General features: G+C 45.6%; 1 protein-coding gene across 4 annotated transcripts in view; it reads left to right on the top strand.

Annotated features, from left to right (window-relative positions):
• The window catches only part of SLC38A1 (solute carrier family 38 member 1), a 41663-nt gene extending 16988 nt beyond the window's left edge, over positions 1–24675 (top strand). For 3 of the 4 annotated variants that reach the window (XM_069802238.1, XM_069802241.1, XM_069802240.1), the window contains 12 exons: positions 4863–4936; positions 6555–6647; positions 6925–7006; positions 8206–8288; positions 9193–9251; positions 9384–9509; positions 11702–11781; positions 12969–13069; positions 16281–16399; positions 16947–17088; positions 17197–17294; positions 18288–24675. In XM_069802238.1, the coding sequence (XP_069658339.1) occupies positions 4863–4936; positions 6555–6647; positions 6925–7006; positions 8206–8288; positions 9193–9251; positions 9384–9509; positions 11702–11781; positions 12969–13069; positions 16281–16399; positions 16947–17088; positions 17197–17294; positions 18288–18389 (1159 nt within the window). In that variant the 3' untranslated portion in view covers positions 18390–24675. The remainder of the gene's footprint in view (positions 1–4862; positions 4937–6554; positions 6648–6924; positions 7007–8205; positions 8289–9192; positions 9252–9383; positions 9510–11701; positions 11782–12968; positions 13070–16280; positions 16400–16946; positions 17089–17196; positions 17295–18287) is intronic. The other variant, XR_011327815.1, reaches the window with a different exon arrangement.
• Positions 24676–27638: the final 2963 nt, after the last annotated feature.

Genomic DNA, 27638 nt, shown 5'->3' with positions numbered 1-27638 from the left:
AGTTTCAGACATTTTTTTTCAGTCAGATTTTTTTGGGGGGGGGAAAGCCACTACTTGTAATGCTAGAGCAAATTAAGTCCCTGTTATTTGCTACAGACCTGAGCCTAGCCAGGGATTTTTCCTATGGTCCACAAGCTAAACGTACATCGGAAATATTCAGTAGTAATAGTTGCAGTGGGATAGTACCTCGTTCTTATTTGTGTCACAGGATCTCCAGAGCTTTCATCAAAGCATGGTGCAATAACTACTTTTTTTTTAACCAAGAAAAAGAATATTTATATTCCTTTATATGTTACATATAATATTTTCATCTCACTCCCACAGTTTCTTCAGTTTCTTATGTGAGAGTCCTTCAGAGCCAACATAAATATAGCCAAGATTTTAGTATAAAAAAAGAATTGAGGTAGAGTGCTTAGCTCCAGCAAAAAAAAGAGGCATTTTGTAAAGGAGAATTTTATAGTTTAAAAATGAAATGGTGCCAGTGAATGAGCAAGACACAGTGTTATTCTGTGTTATTCTGGATCGCAGTATGAGACGTTTCATTGTGAAAAGTGATTGTTAAGATTTCAGTGATAAATGTTCATTGAGGGAAGAAATATAATAATTTACAGTCTTTGAGAACTGTTCAACACGGTTATTGAGTTTACAGATTAAAGAGGTGTCATTTCTTGAATGTCAAATCTAAAAATCTAGAACTTTTGTTATTTCTTAGGTTTTTGGGAAATATATAATATAGGCCCTGTATGTAGCAGAGTGGATGGCCAAAGCGGTACATATAGCCATCTGCTCTGGGGTTTTGTGCCAGGATAGCTACATCCATGCTGCCAGCTTACAATTTGCTGTGGTTGGGTAAAATCTAGGAATAATCCAAGGAGTTAATCCATTTACATTAAGAATGTACAAAGTCTCATAATTGTGTTGTCACTAAGCTAGGCTATAAAGTAGCTGGACTCTAATTTAACTCTTTCTTATGCAGAGCGACCGAGTTTATTTTATTTTTGCTGCTTTTTTTACCTAGTACTCTAACCTGTATGCGATACTCTACCCATGCTCTGACAAGCACACCTCTGAGGGTACAGAGTGGTGGTTGCAAAAACTGCTGTAACCAGAAAAAAAAAAAAGTTACCTCTCTTCAGCCTTGTTACCTCTTCTGTGATAATAGTGTCTCAGCTAAGGAGCACGCTCAATTTCTCCTTAATGCTTTAGTTTTCTCTAATCTCATCCTTGTCTCATTCTTTCAGCAGTTTTTTGTGAGAGTTAAGTGAAATGTGAAATGTGTTTGCTCTAAAGGATGTAAAAAGGCACTTTCTTTTAAGTGAAGTAGATCAGAGAGTGATGTGAACACCAGAGAAACTTCTAACAAAGTCTGATGGTGACTGGGCTCGTCTTGGCCAGAGTAGTGAGTGTGTAGAGTAGTGAGTGTGTAGATCTGTACCAGCACATTGTACAAAAAACTGCCAAACCTGAACTGAATGTAGACATTTTATGAAGTAAATAACAGCATTATTCTCTACAGAATCAACTGTGTGTATTTAAAAGTGGATAATTGGTTTTGTTAGCTTTATAATACCTTTAGATCTGTTGGCCTAGAGATAGACCAGCCTGCTGAGATCAGAGGTAAGGAAGATAGCAGGACCTACCTGACCAGGCTAGCAGAGCTTTCCCCTTTGAAGCTTGGACATACAGGATCCTAATGTGGTGTCTGTAGTTATGCCTGAAAGTTGAACTGCTTTAAATGTTCTTTTATCATGCAATAATCTCAGAGTTAAACCTAGTCCATTAGATTTTTTTCTCACACTCTCATTCAGTGCATTTTTCCCATAAATGTATAGTTCTGCTGTTGCTATCACAGGTAGATCTTAGAACCATTTCTGCTTTACAAGTGATTGAAGATAGAGTCCTAGCAATACTTTCATTGCTTTTTGCACATGAGGAAGCACTTAAATTCATTGCTCTTGAGTAGCACAGTTCTGAAATGTTTCTAGGTTGCTTTATCCAGTATTGGCACGCACCATCCCTGAAAAGTAGAAAGCAGAGGCTGAAAAATTAAAGGAGCATTTTCTGCACTAACAAAGCAGACCCAGCCTGATTTCCACTCTCACAGCCTTCAGGCTCGTGAAGTGTGCACTGCCATGCACACCTGGATCAGTTCAGATCCTATGTTCTTGGCATAAGACATGTAAAATAAACATGGCACTGAGTATATACTCTCACATCCTATTTGCGTAACTTAGTGCCATAGCACAGTGTCATGCTTTCTAGGCAGAACAACTGAGGTAGGAACTCAGAGGAACTTAATCCCAGTATTGTTGATAACTACAACCTAGACCAAAGAAGAGCATCCTTTCCTGTATGCAAAAGGGGAGAAAACCTTGCTGCAGAAAGACGGCACAAAAAGTTTGGGAAGTTAGAGATGGGCCAGGCCACCGAGGGATGGCAGGAGCACGCATCGCTGCCTGTGGTTTCATCGCGGACAGCCAGGACCAGAGCGATGATCGCGTTGCACAGACATAGAGGCCAGCCAAGCGCAAGGTGCCTTCAGCCTGCATTTAGCCCGGCACTGCACATGATCTGGAAAACCCTGCTGAGGCACAGGGGCTTGTTAGATGAGGTATAGTATGAGACTACAGCTGAAGTTTCACACTGCTTTCTGCAGCCACTCCTGCTAGGCTTGGCTGGAAGCAGTCACGAAGCTGCAGCCTAACTCCGCCACAGGTTTAGGGCAGGCTCCTCTGGGAGCCCATACGGTGGCAAACCCTGTGCTCTGCCGTGCTTTTTGCACCCAATACCTTATGAGAGTTCAGAGCTATTCTGTGCAATAAGGCAGGTGACTGCACGAGCCTCACAGGTTCTTCTGGCCCCCCTAGAGAGGGCTGGGGACAGCACAGGTTTCAGCTGACCTGGTAATGTGGCAGCTGGGAGCAAACAGCAGTGGCATTGCAGGAGCAGTTTGTTCTTCCCAGCACTGTATCAGTCCCCTGCCCTAAACTGTTTATTCTGGATTTGTTGGGGGGGAGGTGACTTGTGCATGTGCCGGTTGTTTGCATAGCTGCCAGCACTTCTTTAAAAGCAGGCAAAATAAAAAGTAGGGGAGTGCATTTGGGACTGCAGTGCAAGCTCCCCTGCTTCTGTTTTGAATTTGTGCAGAGCGAGTGGCATGGACATTTTCATTCCTTTCCAAGGGGTGGTTCTGGCGCAAATATCCCTGTCCATACCACAGTCCTGACACAAACAAGTTTTTCATACAGCGCTAATGAAAATGCCAAGTGTCTCTGTAAGAACCCTATGGGGAGCTAAGGACAACAGATCAGATAAATACCTAGCTGCTTGGGAGTGTTATTTTTACCGCTGCAAAGGCTCCATGAGCTCAGTGCCTGAAAAACGGGAGCTTTTAATATTAAAATAGACTTGATGCTGGCATGCGGAGCCAGAGCCATTTGGGGCTGGAAGTGAGTCAGCCCAGCAGCCGAGCACCAGGGGCTGCGAGCACCGTGCCTGCAGGCAGGCAGGGGCGTAACAGCTCTGCAGGGAGCACGGGCAGGAGCAGGGCTTAGCAAATCTGTAAAAAATGGAGCAGAGTGACCTCAGCCAGCACAATCTCCCATCCCTTCCCCACCTTCTCGAGGAGGAGCACCCTTTGGGCTGTACAAAGAGCGTGTGTTATTGTCAACCATCATTCTTCGTTGGCAAAAGAACAGTTCCTCCTATCGCCTCTTTATGTTTCTCCCTTCTGCTCCGGCCCCAAGAAACTTGTGGGTCGTTATTTGGCACTCAAGTATTTCTAGTCTAAAATAATAAAAAAGTGGGGGGAGGAGGCTTCTCATCCCATTCTTTCTATGTATTCCTATGAAGAAGATGTGTTGCTGCCTATGTATGGCAGCAGCTTGTTTTCTGTTAAATTCTAGGCTTGTTTTTCTCGGTGTCCTGAGGGTAGTTGTCATAATAAAGAGAGGAATTGCCAGCAGATTGTCTGAATGCTCTTCACACACATCATGAAAACATCATCAGGTCTTTGTGTGTCAGAGTGTTGGAGGGGAAGGCGCACATGGTGCTTGGCTTAAAGACATAGAGCAATGAGCAAATGTGTTTTTATGCACTTAGCCCCCGGCACTGACTAATTATCATTTGTGCCAGCAAGTTTCCTACACAAACAGTTTGGTCATTACTTCCTGCAATTCTTCTACGTGAAGTCAAATTATGGATCATGGCAGACCAGGAGTGACATCAGTGAGGGAACACCAGTTCCCACCTGGACAAAGTATAAACCTTTGGTTTCTGCCTTTATTCCCAAGGGAAGCCAGTCAAGCCTTAACTTCCCTCCTCTTCCCTGTGCCCTCCCCCTTGGGCACTGGGAGGCACATAAAAAGCCATCTGGGCACCCCTTTGGTAGCATATAAAACCTGTCCTGGGAAAAGATGCTTCCGTTTTTTATGGAAGTCCTTAAATAGAGGACTTCCCTTTGACATTTTTACTCTGCTTCCAGAAAAAAAAACCTTTAGAGTGGGTGGTGAGGGACATACCTGGCTCATCCTTGCTCTGATTAAATCATAATTCCTATCTGATAAGACATCTTTATTCTTGCTTCTTTCAATATGGGGAGGTGTAACTCGCTAACAGGCTGTGCTCTGCAGCTCTGCTGAGTTTTACTTGGTTGAATCCCTCTACATGCAGGGCTTTCTGCCTCCATGGTGGTGTGATGGAACAGCAAACAGCATGTGAACTACATGTATTTTCAGGGCTTTTTGCATTGCCAGAAGAGTATAAAAGTTATCTTGGAATCAACAGGAATATGGCCTGACATGAAGTATTGCTATGTTAGAGCTCAGCTCTTACAGTAAGCTTTATTTTCCATTGTTTTGTAGGCTGCTTTTGGTTTCAGTGACGCTGCTGTCTATTTATTCAATATATCTCCTGTTGGTGTGTTCAAAGGAAACAGGTAATTTAAGATGTTGTTATACCATTTCAGTAGAATTGTAAAGAACAAGAGGTGAAAAGTGCTCAAAGAAGGCCAAGTGCTTTGTGTAAAATGGAGTTACTGTCACTTTGCTGACACAAGAAAAAGGCCTAAGACATTTTGGGTCAGAAGCCCAGAATTAACAAGAATTTATGACATGGCAATGGAGAACAGCATCTGGCCATCACTATAAAGAAAAAAAACTTATGACAAAGAGTGAATTCTGCTGCCATGAAACGTTGTCTTCAGTGAGCTAGAAGGAACAGCTCATATAGTTTCTTTGCACTACAAAACTAATTGCAAATGAAATATAATGAATCTTTGCCTGTGGTGAAGCTTACCTGGAAACACAGTTTGGCCTAAATGGTTAGTGTGAAATTCCTGATAGCCTTTGTGGTGTAGTAGGAGGTTTCCTAGAAGAAAATAAAACAGAGAGAAGTGTAACTGTAAGCAAAATAAATTCTAACCACAGAAATTAGAAGTTACCTACAGTGTTAAATGTCACTGTGCTCTGAAGTCCCAAGAGTCTCTTTCCTTGGGTAACAGTCTCTGAAGGCAGATTTTTAAAACTATCTGTGCACAAGAACACTGTAATATTTTAATATGTAATTTGGACACACATGAGTTACTGTTATAGCATGTATAATGGCAGCAACTGCCTATTTAAATTAGGTACATCTGCCTAATTGTGGACACATTTGTGCCCTGTTAGTTCCCAAAATCTAAGCCCTGGTTTCTATGCTGCTGGTACATTTAAGCTCAAACTTACTGTTTATACAAGCTTCACAGCAGAAATGTCAGTTATAAGGAAATATAGAGAAAACCAAACAATGGGATGCATTTTAAAAATCATCCGTACATCTTCTCTTTCTGTTCTCATGTATCTCCCCATCTTTACAATGTCCAGTCTTTTTCACGGCCTAAATCACAGCCAAGGAAAAAAACATTTAACTGAAACATGAACCAATTAATAGGGGAGTTTCTCAAGCTTGACAGATATTTAAAAGAAGTTTTAGTTATAATTTACACCTTTCCCTGCTTTTACCAAAACCATACCAGATGGAGAATTCAGAAGTTAAGGCTTCATCATTAGAAATTGTAAATCATCCTGTAAGTCAATGGCTGCCCTCATTTGGATCGTTTAGTTAAAGCAAGTGAAATTGCAGGATCGCAGTACTGTGTCTGCTGTGGCCAGGCTGCCAGTGCTCCTTGTGGATCCTGCTGTACCGAGTTTTGTCTGGGGACGAGGCTTTCTACGTCACTCTCATTGCGGGCGCACACCTAATGTGCCAGGATGGGGATACCAGAACTTAACGTGTCACTAGGGGTATAGACAGACTCATTAGAGGGGTGTAATAGCCTCATTAGGAGCTTCAATTTCAAAAGTGACTGGTAGCCAACGATAACATTTATAGACGTCAAGCAAACATTCCTACATAAGTTTCAGCTCTAGTAATTACAAGAGAGCTCTCTGTTTACTTGCAAAGGGCAGATATGGCTGCACAGATGGGTGGTTAGCTGAAAAGGAATCGTAAGTGTTTTGACTCAACGGCTTTTGCTGGTGTATTTGTTACCTTTCTCCTTGTTTCTTTTCATGCAGGCTGCATGGTGTATGAAAAGCTGGGTGAGCAGGTCTTTGGTACCCCAGGGAAAATGATAGTCTTCGGATCCACATCTCTCCAGAACGTTGGAGGTAAAGGAGATGAGGGGTATTGAAAAATAAAACCCAGGAACATCTCTCTCAGTGACATCTTGGGATCTTCATGCTCCTCAATATAGCTGTGGCTAACACTTCGCATGCAGCCCTTTAAAAATGCTGTATTACTGAATGATCAGTAGCTTAGAGTCAATTATAGTTTGGGATCTTCTGTCATCAGATGCTGATGTGGGAAAAGGTTCAGGATGCTTCTCTGTACTTGTTCCGCAAAAAATCTTACCCATTTTCTAAACTGATCTTCTTCTTCCTCCAGCAATGTTGAGCTATCTCTTCATAGTCAAAAATGAGCTGCCTTCTGCCATAAAGTTTCTAATGGGAAAAGAAGAATCTTTTTCGTAAGTTGAATTAATTTTGGTGATTAGGTTATAGAATTTAACGTTGTGTAGATAAGTTTAAGTGTATGTTTATAAAAGCTTTTAAGTATTGGATACTCTTCAGGTTTGTCAAAGTACATTTTCACAGGAATATCTCAGGTAGTTAATAAAAACCAAGACAACTTTGGGACGGAAAAGAGGATGGATATGAAATGAAAGGTTAAGCCATCAGTAGTTAGTCTCTTCGCACACCAGATTTTCATGAAGAATTTTCATTTATACAAACCTCTTATCATAGCGTGCAGTCTTTTACAGTGTCAGGCAACACTTGAAGATACTGGGAACAGTGCAAGTTTAAGATATTATGTATTTCCCTGCGTTCTTAGCATCTTATAGGATTTTGGTCCTAAAGCACTGTCTGTAGTATGAAGTTCTTCGATACTAGCTTATGACAAGAGCAGAGTATTATACTTAGATTTCTGCCACTTATCACTCCTTGACATTTAACCAGCTTCTTTAACAGAGGGGTGGTATTTCTTTATAGTGGTAAATGTCCTTTTCACTGGGTTATATGGTGTGCTGTAGTGCACGAGAAGAATGTAGAGATCCCGTTCCTCAGGCTTTCATACTAAATTGGACCGAGCAGTGGAAATAGGTCCTACAGAACATCACTAATGCTGTCCCTTCTCCCCTTTCTTGCTTTCCAGCAGGATTCAAAGCACCTTGCTAGAAGGAGATACAGCCCCGGGCTGGCTAGTGCGTGCCAGCCCACAGGAGCCTGGTTTGCCGCTCCAGGCATGTGCCCGGGTGTTTTAGCAAACAAATCGTGGTGCCCCCCCTGCCCCGCTGTGCTGCACGTGTGGCCCTTTGCATGATCTTTCCCTGTCCTGGCAGGGTGGTTATATCAGGTTATGGAGGGTGCTGCTCTGCCTCTCTGTCCCACTCACTGATCTCAGCAGTAGGGTGATATTTTGTCTAGTGACTATGAAAATGTGCCGTATCTGAATCAGAGCAGTGCCGTGTTTAAGGGCTGGATATTCAAGAGTCTACAGAGTTTAGATGTGGCCCCCATCTCTCCTTTTGTAGAAGCTTGTAGGGTAAGGAGACCAAATATAGTTCTGTAACTGCAGCAATCAAAGAGGATGGCTGAGTGTGAGGAAAACCAGAAAGGGTTTAAGGTGTGCTCAAGCTGGTTTGTTTTTTTTTAATGTTTTATACAGGGCATGGTACGTGGATGGGCGGATTCTTGTTGTCACAGTGACGTTTGGTATAATCCTCCCATTATGTCTCCTTAAGAACTTAGGTAAGATGCAAATGCCATTGTGGGAACAAAATAAAGGGGCCCAGACATCATGCCACTGACAGCCATACTGGCAACTCAACTATAACAAAACAAAAATGTGCTGTCGTTGTAATCTAAGCAGCCTCCCTGGTCCAGGACTAAGCTGTGTTTTGAGCATCGTGGAACAAGTAGGCCTAAATTGTCACAGCAGTTGAACTCAGTATGAACCAGCTTCATCCAAACAATTGTGGAAATTGATTTAAAAAATTATAGTTAAGAGGGTTTTCACTTCATAAGGCAATTCTGTCTTATGTGTAGCCTGTAAAAATAAGTTCACAAATTCTGAGATTACAAAAAATAACTTATTTTTCTATCAGCATCAAAATTTTTAGTGATGAGGTTAATTGGAGGTATTGGACTTCAAAGTAAGGTGTGTATAGAGGATTGCATTTTCAAATGTGTTTGAGTCCCCAGAGATGCCAGTAGGTACACAATGTATTTTTTAAAACGATATTACAAGTTTGGGCACTGAAGTCCTGTTGGGATCTTCCTTTTGAGAAAATAACCCATACTCAGCTGAAGTGTATCAGGGAATCTGGGTCATGTTCTGATTGTAATTGCACATTTTCAGGTTTGCTTCAGTTATCACAGCCTCCTTCAAAAGTAAAATTAGTTAAACTGCCGTAAAGGTGACCCTTGGGAAGTGAAACTGGTCAGGGCAAAGCTCAGGACTGTCTGAAAGACAGGAGGCTTGCGACGTGGGAGACTCCCACACCAACAGGACTGTCTTTTGTCCTGCCCAGAAGCTCATGATACAGAGTAAATGTATAATACATTCAAACTTCACGAAGCAGCAAAAAGAAGTAAAAACCAAGATATGGCAATAAAATAATTTTGTATGAGATTTCTGTTTAATTTCTTTCAGGGTATCTTGGCTATACCAGTGGATTCTCATTAAGCTGCATGGTATTTTTCCTGGTAGTGGTAAGTTCAGCTTGCTTGCTTTGTTGGATGAGAGTCACTTGATAGGATATTCACCATTTCTCTGATGTTTTAATTTTAATTTGCTTTTTATTATTATTGTTAGCAATCAGCTGTCTTCCACTCTTATTCTAGGTTATTTACAAGAAGTTTCAAATTCCCTGTGGCGGACCGGAGCTAAATACAACATCACCTATCCTATCAAATAGCTCAGCACATGAACATATGTGTAAGCCAAAGTATGTTATCTTTAATTCCAAGGTATGTTTCTTTTTATAATACTTATTTTTAATTCACATAATATATGCACCTACACCCCGTGTTCTTAATCCGATCAGCACCACGTAGGCCCTGGTTCTCCATGCTTCCACTCGTGCTCCAACAGTGAACGCACAACGGGTCTCCTTGCCCAGTCTTGCGGAGATGCCATGCTGAACGTACCTCCTTGCGGTCTTGTTCACATGCCCCGGTAGTAGATGAGTTAAGGCTGTGAGCCCGAGCTACTACCAGACAACTAAAGCTTTCTTTGGGAGAGTTTTCCTTTCCACTGCTTCTTACTATCCGTGCTGCAACTGCGCCTTTAGGCTGTAGTTCCCGAGTAAGCCGTTCCTGCATCCAAAGCCCAGAAGTAATCCCTCTGTCCTGCACACAAACCACTTCTTTGTGACAGGGTACGCGTTTCTGTAGCCATATGGTGAACTGGATTGTGAAAAGGATACAGTTGAAAGCTAATCCAGCAAAAAAATTTGATTGCCTTTCAGCTGGATGCTTTCCTCCATCGCCACACAGCTGCAGGGAAAGTTGTGCCAAGAGAATGCGAAAGAGCAACTGGCTGTAGCTGTGGGAGCAGATTGCTCCCATCAGCTGTGCTGGGGTGCAGTGCTCGTTAAACAGCACCTTATCCAGCAGGGCAGGGTCCGCAGGGTGTCGCCATCGCATTCATAGGGAATGCGCATGTAGAGCACATGCGTGCAAAAATTAAATTTTTTTTAAATTCATCCTACCAGCTTCAGTTGAAGAAGCCAATCCAAGCACTTGTCTTTAGTTGGGGGTAGCCATCAGCCCAGATCTGGTGTGACACACCAAGAATTAGTTAGCTTGGTGTGCAACAGCAGCTTAGGTGTAGGTATATTTTAGATAGCGCTGAAGGGCAGTCGTCTTCTCCTACAGTAAATGTCAGCATTTGCCTCAGAGTCGATGGAGGCACATCGGAAGGATCAATCCATCCGAACTAGGCACGCTGGAGCTGAAGTCTAGTGATTTGCCCCCAGGGCCAACAGTTTGCCAATCTTTTTAGCAACTTTGGTATGTGAGTAGAGAGACAGTTTCACAGAACCGGAGGATGGCTGAGGTTGGCAGGGTCCTCTGGAGGTCATCTGGTCCAACCCTCATGCGCAAGCAGGGCCACCCTGGGCTGGTTGCCCACCACCATGTCCGGGCAACTTCCAAATATATCTCCACGGATGGAGACTCCACAACAGTAGCATGCTGTGAGTGAGGGAGAAGAGGCGGCACAGGCCTGGGTGAGGAAGGACCGCTGGAGAGAAACCGGTCTATTTACTGAATCTGTTGGGCCTGGGGCGTACCCCAGGACGGCTTCTGTGGGAAGGGGATGCCTGTGGCCAGAGCAAGCATCTCTCAGCGGGCCGGGGAGAGCTGCATGTAGGGACGGACTCATTTTGTCCTCGCAGGAGGACCTGGGTTTTTTGTGCGATCTCTGCTCGTACCCGTTCCCTGGGGAGAACGGAAGTGCTTGGGCGATGAGGTCATTTGTGAAGATTGGCTGTACGCTGAGGACTGAAACCCACTCAGGGTTTTGGTGGAGAAGGGGGTGAGGTCCCCCCCGGAGGCCTCCTGCGCTTCCTGGTGACGTAACGGTCTCTCTCTTTCCCCAAGGAAAAGCATGCTCCCTCCACAGCCCTCCTAGCCCTTTTGTTGGCCTGGGAAATGAAGGGACTCAGTCTGGTACCTTGAAATATCCATTTATTTGTAAGTTCTGCATTCCTCTTCTCTTTTCTTACAGTCTGGATATGGGCTTCCTCTTCAGGACTTCAGCCTTAGCACCCGTGGGTGCGCACCCCTCCATGCCGAGGCAGGGTAGCGTAGCGGTGACCCACCACCCGTCCCTTTTACGCGTGACGGCGTGCAGTAGCTGGGCAGGGAAACCCATCCCAGGGAGCAAAACCAGCAGCTGCGCTCTGCGAGCAGAGTCAGGGCTGTGCTCTCGCGTGACCAACGCGAAGACCTTGTCCTCCTGTTGAAAGAGCGCTGCTCTCCATCTTTCATTAAGTACGTGCTAATTGACAGGTCGCCTGCCTTCTCTGAAGGCTCTCAACGTTCGGTTGAAAAGTCCAGAGAGTTGGGAGCTGAGGTAGTTGAACACGGATCATTTCTTCATGCCACTGGGGGAAATATTTCTTCTTAACTTCTTTCCTGAAATTCTCTCCGAACAGACCGTGTACGCTTTGCCCACCATTGCTTTTGCGTTTGTGTGCCACCCGTCAGTCCTCCCGATTTACAGCGAACTTAAAGAGTAAGCCTTTCTCTTTTTTTTTTTTTCCTTTCCCAGTCGATTGTTTTGAACGGCCTTACATGGAAAATGTTAGTGCAGAGGTGCTCTGAGTCATTCGTGCCATTCAGAGGAGATGTGCTTTAATAACACCCAACAAGCCAACGAGCGTGGCTGTCAGCTAGGAAATCTGGCCTCCCGGGCATGCCGCTGGGGCGGGGGTCAGGGAGGTTGAGGATAATGCAATACTTGGGGAGTTTTCTCTGGAAGTACACAGCAGGCTGGGGAGAGCCAAACTGTGCTGTTCGTTATTTGGCATAGGAGAGGGGCGTGTGTTCAGCTAACGGCGTTTGTTCCAGCGCAACTAAAAATCTGTTGTGCTACCAGGAAAAAAAGTACTTTCAGCCTCGCCTCTACTAAAAGACCTTTGCTGTCTTGCTGATGCCTCTGGCTGGGCAAGGCTGTGGGGAGCTGGAGACCGGCCCTGCTGCCACATGGCTGGTGGCCCCCGGGGGCCGCAGTGGGGTCCTGGGCCCCGGGGGGAGCCCCGGGGGAGAGGTCGGGGTCGGTCAGACCCATGGGTGCCCTCAGGTCCCGGCCACTTGCTGGGTGCTTTGAGTTTTAAGCAACTTCAGCAGGTTCCCAGGTGCCTATTTAGGGCATCCCTGTGTGGATTTACAAAGCCTAAGTTTAGGTACCGGAGTGTGAATATTTCAGAACAAATATCTAAAAATGAAATGTTTACACTGAACCTATTTTACAGGTCTATAGTGGTCTGCATACATTCATTATTTTCCACCCACGGGGACACAAATGCTTCTCTGCAAACGTTCAGAAAGTTTGGGGGTTTTTTCCCCTTTGTGTAATTTCACTCTTCCTTTATTTTGACCTTTTAATTAAATTACTGAAGTGTTTAAGGGCCGCCCCTCTCCACTCGGCTTCACCCTTCACTCCGTTTACGCGGGTATGGCCAGGGAGCAGAGCCACAGGGCAGACCTGCCACTTCTTGACCAGAGCCCCAAGTAGGGTCTGTTTCCCCAGTCCTTCTCTTCCTTGTGCAGCTGTCAATGAACTCCTGTTCTAAATGAAAATGCATTCATGAGTCTCCCCAGAATTACTATGTTTATGCAAAGACTTAATAAATTTTTAAACAGCTATTGAAAAATCCAGCCCAACCATTTTTATGTGTTCTTTTTTTCTTCTTTCTCCAGCCGTTCACAGAAAAAAATGCAGTTGGTTTCAAATATCTCATTTTTTGCCATGTTTGTGATGTACTTTATGACTGCCATATTTGGCTATTTGACTTTCTACGGTAAGTATGCAGTTCTTTACTGATCAAAGTAGAAAGGGAATACATGTGAAATCAATAGCGTATCCCAGATGGAAAGGAAAGTCCCATCCACTTATATTAAAATAATTTTTCAAGTAATTTTCCTTAGTGTTTTCATATGGAAGGTACAAATCCTTTCCTCCTTTTCCCCTGTGGATGAAAAGCACAAGTGAAAGTATTATTTGCAAAAGGCATGTTCAAAATATGAGGGACATATTTGTTTAACTGAATTGGGGATTAGCTGGGCCCCACTAAGATTTGCATTCCAAGGTCCTCACCTGAATGTTGTGTACATTAGTAATGACTGAAGCGTGCATATCTGCATAAAATGAGACAGATTTGAGAGCAGGCCCTAGGAAATGAGTATCAAATCAGCCAGTGCAGCTTTTTCATTTTCTTATCGATGCTTTCATCATAGAGGCGAAAGACCAAATGTTTTCCTTGTGTCCCTAGAGCTGACCCCTTCAGGTCTCGGTTAAGTAAACTGGCAGTGAAGGTGGGGAAGCTTCGAGTGTTGTCCCAGCTCAGCCGCCAAAGGATGGTTATTTCAGTGTGTGAGACTTGCACCCTGTCTCTTTTCATGCACAACAATTCACTTAAAGAAACAAACGAACTATGCTGTATCGCTAAAGGATACAACACGTGTGCCCTAAAGGCACAATTATTAAGTAAAGTAGGATAAAATATGAATGTTGCCCAGGAAGCTACTCCCATGTTCTGGTATAACGGGAATGCTGAAAAGTAGTGTCTTTTTCCATGGACCATTAAGGGGTTACAAGACAGATGACAAAACTGATGTTTGCCTTTTACCTCAGTCACCAAAAGGTCATCGGTCTTCTCCACCCTATCCCAAGTGACCTTTTTGTTACAGTCTCCTCATTCATGATACCATTCCCTGTATGCCACGTGTTGCAAGAGAAAGAAAATAAGTAAATATGAAATGTGGCATTTTTTTTTTTCCCAAAGGTGCACCTATCTCGTATTTGTTTTCTCAGGCTCTCATTCAGATTATGAGGCCTTGAGTCTGCATGCGTTGAAGTAACTTGAGGTCACCTGTTCCAATTTTTCCCAATAAAACCGCCAATACGCTGCAAGTGACAACAGCCACAGCCGTTCTCATCCAACTGCTCCCGTCTAACACGTTTTCGTAGAAATGCATCAAACTAGCAGCCCCGGGGAGCAAGTGGGTGTAAATCAGCACGGACCCCTTCGCTTTGGCAGGGAGGAGATTCTGATGTGATTGCCCCAGGGATCTGAGGAGGCAGATCCGTGGCGGTCCTCTCTGGGAATCTCCCACACCCCTCAAGGACGAGGGTCTGGAGTCCATGGAGGAGGTAGGGGCTGCGTCCTTCTGGCCCTCCCGAGGGGGAATGGCGGAGGAATCCCTGGGGTGTCTCGTGTGCCTTCTCCCCACGGCAGGCGTCCCTGCTCCCCGGCGCCGAGCGCCCGCGGCTGGAGGCTGTGTGGCTCTGCCGCGGCTCCTGCAAGGGTCAGCGCCGTGACAGGCAGCAAAAGGGACACCGAGAGAATACAGAAGTCCTCCACTTTGATCCTTCTTCCCCTTGAGACTGACAAAACCTTACCTTTCCCGTGCTCGCTTAGAGTTTTCTAACCCTCTTCGCTGCCCTTACCGGGGTAAGAACAGCGTTTGTATTGTGGCCATTTCTTCTTTACACCAATAGTGCTTGTCTGTTTGCTGTGTTCTCGAAAGTGTTGCAGTGATGACTATATTTACATTGCAGAATTACAGAAAAGAGGTGTTTTTCTTCCCCTAAAAGGTCACACTGTGGTTGGGCTCTGTGGTGTATCTAGCTGAAAGGAAAACAGACCTTCAACTGTAAGCCTTGCCCTTCACTTCCTACCTGGCTGCAGTCCGGGAGCGGTACAGAAGTTGCAGTCTGTGCTTGCAGGAGCAGAGTAAGCTCTGTGTCGCAGAAGCTGTGCATGTGCCCGGCTTGAAAACCCCACTCCTAATCTGCAGGGAGGTGGGAGAGCGTTTTCTTTCTCCTGGTGGGGGATTCAAGCACCGCGGAGGTGGTGTTGACCCGTGGTCTCTCCCCAGAAGGGTGTCCTGGGGGGAGCGCAGGCATTCCGCCGCAGGACGGATCCCTCTGCCTCCAGGAATACGCGAGGTTTTACCGAGTGCCAAAGATTTTAAATTAGACGTGGCTGCAGAGTTCCCTTTAAGGACTTTGGTTTAGGAGCTGTTAACATTTACCACCAGCTTTCTAAGATTAGCAGGCAGAAACAAAACATGAGCCTAAAAAGGGGCAGCGAGTACGTTTCGTGGCGCGCTTAACCAGCCGCCCCCTTAGGTTATTGCTCCTAGATATTTAAAAGTTGCAAAGCAAACACGTAGGTCCCTCGGCAACTTGGTTTTCCTGTTGGTTAGCACAGGCAGACCCGCTCTGCGCTACTTATCACAGCTTCAAGGAAACACTTTTTGCAGGAGGTTGTCTTAAAATATGGCCAGCGCCTGCCTCCCCGTTAGGCACCCCCCAGTGATTTGTCTTGGCTACCGGGGCCGCCGGCCGCCGTGGGGCCAAGCTGCAGGCACTGCCTGGGGGGTGGCAGGTTCAAGAGAAAAAACCATCAGGGCAGCCCTCGGAGGAGCTGCCGAGGGATTTGAGTGCAAATGTCAGAGGGTCCCACTGAGAGCTGACCCAAGATGGGCTTTGTTCTTGGTTGAGAACAGGGGCACTGCTTTTCGCTGGAAGTTTATTTGCACTTTAGACCAATTTAGCTCAAAACCTTGTCGTTTATATTAAGTTCAGCCGTTGCAGTGCATGTGGTTATTTTTATATCATTTGAAACTTTAAAAAAAAAAAAAAAAGCCCACGGAACCAATTAGAAATAGCTTATTTCACTTTACTTATTTTTTTATATATATGTAAGCAAGCTTTCATGTATGTCTCACTGTTGTCTTTCCTACAGTGAAAATTACCTTAGACTTAGGCATGTGCTCTCTTGAATTAGGATGCATTCCTAAATCAGGCCTCCAAAGGATTAATCTGGAATAATGGGATCATTAGGATTTGGTTCAAAGCGCTGTTTTAACTCAAGAATGTTTCATTCCATACTCTTTTGTTTGCAGATAAATCACTTGTTGTTCAAGAAGGCTGTTGTTAAGCAATGATTTTTGTGAACAAATTGCCTGTTTGCCAGAACACTTATCTTACTGTCTTTTCCATAGACAATGTGCAGTCAGATCTGCTTCACAAGTACCAGAGCAAAGATGACATCCTCATCCTGACCGTGCGCTTGGCTGTGATCGTTGCAGTGATACTCACGGTGCCGGTGCTGTTTTTCACCGTAAGTAAAGAGCTCCCCACAGTTTGGAAGTCGGTAACAGCTGGACGTGGCGCGTTTCTTCAAAACACAGTCCAGCAGTCGCCGAGACAGTGATGTTGCAGCTACAAAAAGTGCTTGAGCTTGGATCGGTCTTTTCCCACACCAGACTCCCACTAACTTCTGGAGAAGTTCTCCCTGCAGGAAATAAATTAATCGCTTTTGATCTTAAATCTGTTTTAAATTGAATCCACAAGGGCCCTCTCTTTCTTCACACTACTTCACTGGAGCAGGCTCAGAGGTGAAGTTCATTTTTAAGTGCAGAAGGATCCCAAAAGCCATGTTAGAAAGAGAGGAATATCCTACTGCAGATGCGTGTATACCTACAGTTTTGAAATATCAAAATCAGTTTGAAGGATTATTTCAAAGGGCATTACATCAGAGACCCCAAAATTTCTGACAGATCTGTACAGCGCTTGTTGTTACATAAAGAGCCAGTCAAAATAAACATGGGAAGCTTTGAATTGGCTTAGAGACTATTCCTGACAGAGAACTCTCTCTCTTCCTACAGGTGCGTTCATCATTATTTGAGCTGGCTAGAAAAACAAAATTTGACTTATGCCGTCATGTTTTGGTTACTTTTGTTCTTTTGGTAATCATCAACCTGTTAGTCATTTTTATCCCGTCCATGAAGGATATTTTCGGAGTTGTAGGTACAGTATCCTGGTTTTGTACTACTAATAAAAGACTGTTGCTAATCAGCAACACAGTAATTAGCTGTTGCTGACAGCTAACAAAGCTCATTTATTTGAATTTTGCAGGGGTCACTTCTGCCAACATGCTGATTTTCATTCTTCCTTCATCGCTGTATTTAAAAATTACACAGCAGGATGGATCAAAGTTGACTCAGAGGATTTGGGTATGCATTCCTTTCCCATCCATGCAACACTTTTGTCTTGTCATTCCTTACAATGCGCTAGATGCGAAGTGTACCCGATCTGAAAGTGTGTGTGAGCTTCTTTACGTTGCTTTCCCTCCTCGCTCCAGTTAGTCGGCAGCCGTGCTTGCCCTTCTCCTTTGCCTACCCTGGGGTCTCGGGGTGGAGGGGCCGTACCACGCAGGGCACCTTGTGTTCGGGGGGGCCCTTCTCTGCGGGGCGAGGGGCTCTTCCCCTGGCTGGCTTCAGCAAACCTTTCAGCCCAGCAAGCTTTCTCCGTTTCAGCGTGTTGATCCAGAAAGCATGCAAAGCGCCCCGTTTGCAGTATTCCTCATGGTTTTAGTGGGCCCGAGTCAGACTTAGGGTGCTTCCACCAGAAGCGGCCAGCTGAAATGTGAGCCCTTTGGCACGCGTGAGCAGATGGGAATGGGCCTTGGAAAGATTTTCTATGAGCCCCAGAAAGAGCTGCAGCTGAAAAGATGCAATGCTCCTGTGTATTCCCAGTCTGATGGGGCGTGCGCTGGAAGTGGTGTAAGGTCAGACCTTCCCGCTCCGAGCAGAGGTAGGAAACCCGTGTTTCACTTGGGGCTCCATCCACAGGCCCCGAGACGAAAGGGCTGAACTTCGATAAACACGTATCCGATGGGAAGAGTATACTTATTTCCGTGAGGCTTTGAAAAGAGCAAACCCGATTGGTCCTAAAAACACACTCACTTAATCCTCTTTAGGGATGATCAGTGTTTAAGAAGTGAATTGGAAGGAGAAAAAAATTGGTTTTGGTGTTCAGCGCGTAATTATTAATGACGCTAATCTGTTCAATTATCTATGGGTCTTGTCTTTACCAGAAGTGCTATCCCATTTTAGCTGATAACTTTGATACATCACCTTGTAAATCTCCTTAAGAGGAGAAGTTAGCATACTTGAATTAATTGTGTTTTCTTCTTATTCATTAATTTTCTCTCCTTTTTGTTCCAGGCTTCTCTTTTCTTGGCACTGGGGATAATGTTTTCCCTAGTGAGCATTCCCTTGGTCATCTATGACTGGGTACAATCAGGAGGCAGTGCCGAAGGCCACTGAAGTTCACCTCCTTCTGAAAAGAAGACACCCCTGTTTGCTACACACCAAAATCGCAACCATCCGTTCTGTTATCTATTCCATCTTTTGTGAGTTTACTCAAATCAAATCCAAATAATGATTATCCAGTACTGAAAATACTGTTATTGGGTGTATTTTCGTGCAGAAAACAGACTCATTTTTCCAACAGGAAATCACTCTGTCCCCCGATACTGAGTTATCAGATCAACGCTAAGTCTGTGTTAATTGTCTGTGAGACTATATAGAGCGTTGCTCATAGGAATTCATCACAATTAATTTGTTTCCCCTCTTCCACCCATGAATTGCATTGTTCCGTTATTATCCTTAGCCTTTCAACTGTAAGCTCTGCTCCTTTAGGGCAGCAGCGCCCGTTATTACCAACCCCGACTGGAGTGATGTCAGTCCGCACCCTTCCTCCTCCCCGTCTTTTAGCCAAAACTCTGTTCTCCACTTGTACGCATCCGGCTTGTTGTTTTGTTTGTTTGTTCTGTTGCCGTTTTGTGCACCATTTGCCTCACTGGTTTAAGTGTAGCATTCTGGATACGGGCATGAAAAGCACCATGAGAGCTTAAATGAGCGTTGTAGAAGCGTAGGTCCTAAATGTGGTGCTTCTCTCTGATGTTCTGGTGGAGAAGCCAGCCCCAGAGAGCAGAAGGATGGCCACCACCACCAGCCGCCGTTCCCCTGGCACACTTCAGCTGGTGCCCGACCAGAACTAGACTTGACCACAAACCATGAGTACTTGAGCCTGAAGAGAAGCAGACGCTTGGGGATTTCCATAGGAAGTCTGCGTTTTCTTCAGCGTTAAACTGTTTACTAATGCCCCACTTCTCTCATAAAAAAAAAAAAAACAAACAAAAAACAAAAAAACAAGCTCCAGTTTTATCAAAACCTAAGCTTTTAATCATACCTCATGCCTTTTCCATTCTGGGGTTTATTTGTACATACCTTGTAGAGACTGGCTCCTCTCTTGTGTTTTATCCTCCTCCCACTGAAGTCAGTGGGGTTTTGGACAGCAGTGGGAGCAGGATTTGACTCACTCTGCCAAACTACTGGATTTCTAATAGAAATCGAAATCTGTAACATGTCTTTAAACAAACAGAAACACTTTTGATATTTAACATGTTTCATTTACATTTCCCATCAATTCTCCCTGACAGTGAAAGAAAAGACATTCAATTACTACTAGCAGAAACACTGTAACTTGCATCTGTTGTCCACAAAACAAGCATTTGCCTAATGCCTTATAGCTGGTGTAGAGAACTACTTGTAGAGACTCAAAACGCTAAGCAGGTGATCGTTAACCATCCTGAACAGACATCTTCTATTAGTGCACTGCCAGCAGCATAAACATGTTCACTTTGTGTCATTCACCGTGCGAGCCAAAAAGCGTCTCAAAATACGAACCCGGCTCCCACCGAAAGAACCGATGGCTAAAGGGAGCCCCGCTTCACGGCCAAGGGCTGAGCGATGCCCTCGGTATGCTCGAGCCATACCTGTCAGTAAGCAGCGACCCTCTTGTTCCCAGTAGCCGGTTCATTGCCGACTCCCCGTTGTAACTGTGGAAGGAGACTGTCATCAGCGGTGGGGAACCTGCCACTGCAGCTTGCTCTTTTTAAGGTTAGGGACGGAGAATTTGGGATCGTGGGATTTCTGTGAGCTACGGAATGGCCTCAGTTGCCATTGTCTTGTCCCACACGGCTTGAAGTCACTGAGAGTGGAGACCCCAGAGCGCTTCTCAGGACCTTGAGAGTTGGTTTCTAAGGGTAACATCCAGAGAGGTTAGTTTGGGGCCTTCCCCGGAATTTGGGCATCGCGGTGCAGAGCATTCATGCTGCAGAAACCAAGCCTACTAAACCCAGACTTCTGGACCTGTGCCTCAGCCTGGGCAGCGAGGTACCCGGCTCTGCTGATACCCCACTGTGATCCAGAAGCAAGGCAGAGTGGAATGTGCCGGCTGCCCAAGTCCTCGGAGCAGCCCAGCAGCAAGAACAAAATGGGAAGCCTCCTCCCACCGGGCAACGCGACCTGCTAGGCTGCAGAGCGGGGTTCCCTTATTCTGTCTTCCTCCTGGCCCCTCAGACCCTCACTCACAGGCTCCCAGCAAGGTCTCCGGTGCAGCCTCCTTCCTCCCCAGTACCCCCCAGCCCAGCATTTAACACAAGAACCGCTGAGCGACCTGGGACCCCTGGCCTGAGCTCACTCACGCTTTCCTGCGGGTGGTCTCACGCCTTTGCCCGTGATGGCGCGGGTCACCGGTTCTCTCCGTGCTGTCTCTTCGTGAGACTGATCCCTGCCCTTGCTCACGGAGAAGTCCATACCATAGCCTACAAGCCTAGGTGTTAGTCAAGCTCTAACTGGAGAAGAACCTATGCTTGGTTCCCAACTCCTCGCAGCTCATTCCAGGCATCTTCCCAGCTCGGGATGTAAGTTTGTGGCTCGCCTTTTGCAGGCACCCAACCCTCCCTGGTCACTGCAGCAGGAGCCCGGCATCTCACTCCGTTCTCTGACTCAGCTTGCTGGGATGGCATTTCAGGTTTTGAGGTGCCTTATAATCTCTCTGGATCTTATCCTAAAAAACCTAACTCGGACCTGAGAATGCTGTACAGTGTTATTCTCAAGATGCTCCAGGGCTCTCCTGCTTTCCTCCCCACTTTATCCTTCTACTACCGATTTCTGAGCAGTGCGGCTCTGTGCATCGGGGGGGTGTGAGAGAGGAGATCCTGGGAGCCACTTTCAAGTACCCGGGTACGAGCTAGAGGTCTGATCTGCTGCACAGGGTCCCAGCAAGGTCACAACTGCAACATCTCCCTCTCACCCCCCAACCCCCCAAATAGTCTGTAGTCTCGTGTTTAAAATACTAATCATTGAGTTTTGGCACCCAGCTTCCTTCGACTTGAAGGGCTGTTGGGTGACTGATTGCTCCTTGCATCTTCCCAGATCTCCTCCATCACTACCCCCTCTCTCTCCTCTTTGCTATTCTGCCACCTTCTTTTTCCCAGTTTGTTTGTATGCTGGAGTTTTACTGGATAAATAGGGAGAAGAATGAGCTGGGTGTGTGCACAGAGTGAAATTACCCGAGGTACTGGACCATCAAAGCACATCTTAGATACTGAAAAATAGATACCCAAAATATTGAGTCTTTAAACAGACTTTGTTTCTGGGTCTCTGGAAAAAAAAAAAAAAAAAAAAAAAGAGGGAATTTTGCTTAGACTGATTTACTGGCATCATATTTATAGATATTTATGGAAAGGAATCATGTGTTTATTGATGTCTGTGGTAATGAACGTGAAATAACGTGCTTTTTGTTTTCTCATCAGGTTTATACATTCTTAACAGAATGCAATAGACCCTGCTGTAACTGTCAACATCAGTGATGGATGACAATATTTGTATGAGGTTATCTGTAAAATGTACTGCTGTTATTCAGTTCATTTGGAATAGTGAACTTGTAGCCAACGATGTACGAGTCCCACATTTTAGCTAGGATTTTAAGAGCACAGTGAAATGCTGTAGGAGTTTCTCTGTTGTTAAATTAATAGGATCCAGAGTACCGTATCTACTTAGTAGGTGGTAGCATGCTTTCTTTTCATAGAGAGTTTATCACTATTGTGAGCACTGCAAATGTCATAGACTGGATGCAAAATTGCTCCTAATAACTACAACAAAATACTTTAAAATTCTCATTTGTGTAATAGTAACAACTGAGTGATGAGGGACAAGGAAGGACTAATTAGAAGCAGGGGCTCCTAATAACATCGTAGGAGTTAATGCTACACTTAGAAGACGGCCTTGCTGCCTCTCCTGGTCCACAGCACATTGCAAAGAAAATAGTCATGAGCTTAAAGCACCCTTACAGTTGCAGAATACAGCTGCCCTTCTCTGTCCAACGGCAAACACGCCTCGTAAGTAAAACACAGTAAATTGTTATTCAGGAACAGTATCTCGGGAGCGGTGACCTCTCTGGGTGATGCCTGCTCCTGCTCAGAGGGCCGATGCCAAATCCGCGCACCAGCACGGACCTTTTGTAGGGCTGATACGGACTGAGTGGTGCCCGGCCCGCGTACCGGCCCAGGGCAGAACGGCCGGTCTCATCCTGCGAGGTCAGGGATGGGGATGCCTATCTGCTCCCGAGGGCTGCTTTTTCCTGAGCCACATACCGACCGAGCCTGTGCTCCACTTGCAATAGGTCACGCGTGCAAATGCAAGTTGGATGATATACGGGTTGTGTCTGTACATCTGCCTTACAATGCATAAGCACCAGAGCTCTCTCTGATATTGAGTATTAAGAGTAACAATTAACAGTATCTCTAGCTTATCTTTAAATGAATACATTTCTTTGCTTGAACCTTACATTAAGGCTAAAGAGCATCTTGGTCAAAACAAAACTCTTTCCACGTGGTGGTGTCCCACCTCCAGTCCTACCGTCCCACCCCAGTGCCTGTAGGAGAAAGGCACAGCAGAATGTACTCAGCTCCATCAGCAGCTCCACGAGATGGCTTTATCGCCTGGCACCAGGGTCCTTTCTTAAACAATTCCCCAGAGCCCTCGGTGTCAGGAAAATCCTTATTTCCTATAACTTACACAAAGAATGTTTTATTTGTATCTAATGTAAGGATTTCTGTAACAAACTGTGAAAAAAAAAAAAAAGATAATGAATTAATAAAAAGTACAGGGCTGGAAAGGTCTAGAATTCACAAATTGTACACATGCCTATGTTTCTGAAGACAAATCTATGCAGTTGTGTTGTATTGTAGGAAATTTCATTTTTATGTACATATATATATTGTAAATAAATAGGATGCTGTATATTTTTGCAGTTGTTTATCCCCTATGATATAGAAGTGTTGAGATAGGCTCTGCATATTAAGAATAATTTTAATAGAAATACAAATACTTTAGCTTCTGACTTAGCAAAATGTATATCCTTTCCTTTCTCCCAAGAGTTCAACAGTTAAATCCTAAACTCGAAATTATAATTACATCGCTAATGTAACAAGAAAAAGAGAAACAAAAGGTCCGGTGAAATTGCTAGGATTAATTCCAGTGCGTGACTCCCTGTTTTCTCAACAGCAAGTTAGCCAGTCTTCCTGCTGGGTAAAACATCTCCCTTGTAAAGGGCCCCTTTGGTACCCAGACACCTCTTACCTCCTCAGCCGAGGTCAGGTGGCAATAAATTGCTGAAAAGGCTTTATGCAGAAACCAGAGCAAACTGCAGCCAGCAATCTGACCCAGCATTATGCCCCGTTATGTCCAGGCACCTATTTACCTAACCAGTACAAACAGAAGTCAGGGCAGGACTTCTGCATTTCCATTTGCAGCCACCAGAAATGCCCGTAGTTCAGAAAAAAAAAGCGCTACAAGCCAGGGGCGGGCAGCAACCAGAGCAATTCGTGCCATTTCTAGCCCGCTCCCTTCCTGCAGAGTCCTGCGGCTGCTCCTCCGACGCAGATCCCGGCACGCCGCTATCCTACGACCAAAACGCGAGCACCCGAGGCTGGCGAGAGCATCCCCGGCCGGGGACTGCGTGCGCATCCCACCCTCCAAACGGGCAGAGGCCACTCGTTTTTGTCGTGGGATAGCTGCGCGGCCAGGGGTGCGGACGACGGGAGGGGAGGGTTGTATACGTCCCCAGAGTGCCTCCGGCAAAAGCCTTGCCTAGACTTTCTCGCTGGTAAAGCCCGAAAACGTGGTTTTTTCACGTTTTCATTGCTGAAAAATGGAGGTTGAGAAATGGATCTAAAAATAATTGTATTTTTTTTCCATGTTTACTTTATGGTCTTGGATGAAAATGAAACTTGAAATAACATTTGCTTTCACCGTGAGCACAAATTTGAGGGAAAAAAACCTACATGCAGTCACTTCTACAGAGCTTTTCAAATTAATACAAGTGTACATTTTGTTTTCAGTGTTATAGCCAACAAAATATAAACTGTAAAGGTATTTTTCCACAAGACTTGAACTTTAACTTCTTTATAGAAACCTGTTTTTAGTGTCCCAAGGTATGTTAAGGCTCACCCCGATCTAGTATAAACAATACTGTTTGAATGATGTATGCTTGATACGAGCTCGTCTCTAATAGATTGTCAAAGTGAGTCATTGGTAATATTTTGCTCCTGCTAACATCACCATACTTTGTGCTGCTCATATCCAAATAAACGATGCAGTTTTTCAGTTTCTGTGTGTAAATAAAAAAAAAAATGTATTAAGTTCTATAATCTCTGTTACCTCTATAGTTTTTAAACATTAAAATTGTGATCTAAACTAATGTTGGGGCCATACTCATTCTTTCAAAGGGATGACTATATAACATTATAATGCCTTAAACAGCACGTACTCCCTGCTCTTATGCAAGTATTTTCACAGAACTCGGGGCGTGCAGCTCTTGCAAAGCCAACTATACTAGACTCGGTGCAGTATATAGAGCAAAACATCAATAAATGGCTCGGGAGCATTAATGTTAAAGTTTCTGACACAGTTTTAGACGGACCTGAAGCCAGGGCGTATGGTCACCACAGACTGGGTGGTGTTTCTCAGACTGGGATGACGACAGCGTTTCTCAAGCCCAGTGCTTGTTTCTGGCTGCTCCTTGAAGAGCATCCCAGTGCCTGCCAGTCTGTTTCAGGGTCAAGTCAGGCAGTTCAGCTTTAAGGGCTGCTGTTAAAGAGTTGGGTTTGAGTTCAGATGCCAAACTGGTGCCTGGAGTGGCTAAACTCCTGCCGGACCTTCTCTGCTACGGGAGCAGAAGCCATTAGCAGATGGATAAGGAGGATACCCAAAGACAGTAATGTCTTAAGCATTCCCAGCTCCATCTGCCAAAGTGCCTCTGTCAAAGCCTTAGAGGGCTTCGAGGAAAATGCGAATTTTTTGCCTTTGACCACTGATTTTACCAGTGCTCAGGTTGTAGTAACCACTTACAAAAAGACCTCTTGGCTAGAGTCCCAGCCGTATGACCGAAGAACTCACCTGATGAACAGGATGAGTACAGCCAACACCTCGGTGGCACAGCTCCCTGGGCCCCTCTGCAGGAGAAGTGATGGGAGGATTTATGTACCAGAGGGTCCTTGGCAAGCCTTTGTCCAGTCCCCAAGCCCAGGGACATGTCTCAAAGCCATAATCCTGGGAGCACAGAGGTACAAGCTTCTGCACTGACGTGGTCTAATGGTCCCTCCTGTTTGGCATACCATTTGCACCCACTTCTCTACCCAGTCAAGTTTAATCATCTCATAGCCATACCTTAAAGACATAGAAACATGGGTTGTGGAGTGGGGGGGGGGGGGGGAAGAGGAGAAGCTATAGTTCTTTTTTCCCTTAACAACAAACATCTGTCGCCTTCTGCAGTGCAGTTTGACAGCTTCCCCTAAAACCAAAGCTCACCTAAAACCACAGAGCCAAAGGGAAAACCACCAACCTCCTTTCCAGCTACACACTTCTACCTTTGGCTTGGCATGGTCTTCTTGTATCCCCAAAGTCAGCCAGATCTCTGAGTTCATCTGACCAGTCCCTACCTTGGGGTAGAAAGAAAAGGAAAATTACTACTTCCCAGGGCAAGGGATGCAGCACTGTCTGAAGGAAGAGATTCCCCCATATGGTTCAAGTGGGGTCCTGGCTTGACTTAAGTTCATGTGAAATAGCAGTTAGTCTTCAGGCTGAAGCCCAAATTCAGGTCACTGTTAAGATGTCTCATTCCCCACTACACCAAGAGCTGGAAGTAAGGACTCATGTCAACTTTAAGTGTGGAGTAAGTGGAGATTGTAGGAACAGGGAGAAATGGTAAGTCCATTTCCAAGCCTTTCTAACCACAAACCCACGGTAAACTGAACGTGGGTTTTGCTTCTTACACCCTGTTCTCCTCAGACCCATGCAGGGCAGCAGCACCATTTGCTTTGCAGTTGGTTGTGTTAGCAATCTCTCGCTGAAATACTTCTTAACACAGATCCCAGTGCGGTTAGACAGAAGTTTTCAGGCAGCTGGGTATCTGTGTTTTGCAAATATTAAGTGCCATGCATTTCTCTTTCAACTTACAGAAAACGGAGACTCTTAAAGCTGTTGGTGTTGCGCTGCTAAACGCCACAGTGCTGGCAAGGGACGGTGCTGCTGGCTTAGTGTGCTTCAGCCTTGCCATGGCTCACTGCTTGAAAAACATGAGGTTATTGGGATTCTTGGAAAAAGCTGTGGTTCGGCTGAGGCTTAGACAATAGGGCTAGGAAAGTAAACTGCGATGGGCCAGGGTGGCACAGGCCAGCCCTGTCTGAGAGCCCACCTGCAGAGCAAAGCCACCTTGTGAGGCTGATGGTGGTGCCCGACTGCCACCCTCTCTGAGATCCCCGTGCTACGGCCCCACAAAGGCTGCTGCCCTGGAAAAATGGAAGGAAGACTGTCATCATCAGGAGTCAGCCTGTACTCTGGAGACAAAATCCACATCCCCTCCTTGGAAAACGCCACCTGGCTTAAAGGTTTGGGTCCTTTTCCCAGAGGTAACCAGACCTCCCCTCCTCCTGCCTGCTACGTCCCCTTGGGAGACTGTTTGCCCAGTGGGCAGCAAACCTGAAGCAACGTCCTCTTGGCGGTTACGAAAAGCTGGTGAAATTCACCTCGTTTTTGGTGGCCATCGTTACTTCAGACTACACCCTTTGAATGTACCAGGCCCTGACCGTGCCCATGACACGCTCCCACGATCTTCCTTCCCGGACACCTTTTGGGACCCGTGCTCAGCTAAGCGCCCAAAAGCGATTCTTTCCAAACCCCGTTGTTTTCCCAGCAGTGCTCACTTCACGTAAGCTTTGCAACAGCTGGAGCATCCCCGTTATCGCCTGTTACAAAAACCTGCCCCATAGCCCAGGCAAAGCTGCCGGCTCCCCTCACCTCGCTCAGGAGGGGTTTGCTCAACCATTCCCCTTGCACAGCACCGGACGGCAACAACCCTTGCGCAGAGGTGTCTGACAGCGATTATTAGAGAGGTGAAAACCAAGTCTCGGATGCAGGACCATCCGTGGCTGCCGTTTCCCTTCTCCAGGCTCGGAGCTTGTGCTGGCGAGCAGCCGATGAGGACGAGAGGGTCTGTTGGCCAGATGTCTTCTCGGTGCCCAGGACCAGCCCTCGGGAGCTCCTGGATGCGCAGTCCGCCGCAGAGATGCGGCGAGCGCGGGGCTCGGCAGCACCGCCGCAGGAGCCGAGCACGTCGAGGATAAAAAAGCAGTTGTTCTACCCTGGGTAATTATAAGGGAGCGG

Source organism: Haliaeetus albicilla, chromosome 14, assembly GCF_947461875.1.
Source record: "Haliaeetus albicilla chromosome 14, bHalAlb1.1, whole genome shotgun sequence".
Lineage (NCBI taxonomy): Eukaryota > Metazoa > Chordata > Aves > Accipitriformes > Accipitridae > Haliaeetus > Haliaeetus albicilla.
The sequence above is the reverse complement of the archived record's forward strand: the minus strand, read 5'-3'. Positions and strand labels throughout refer to the sequence as shown.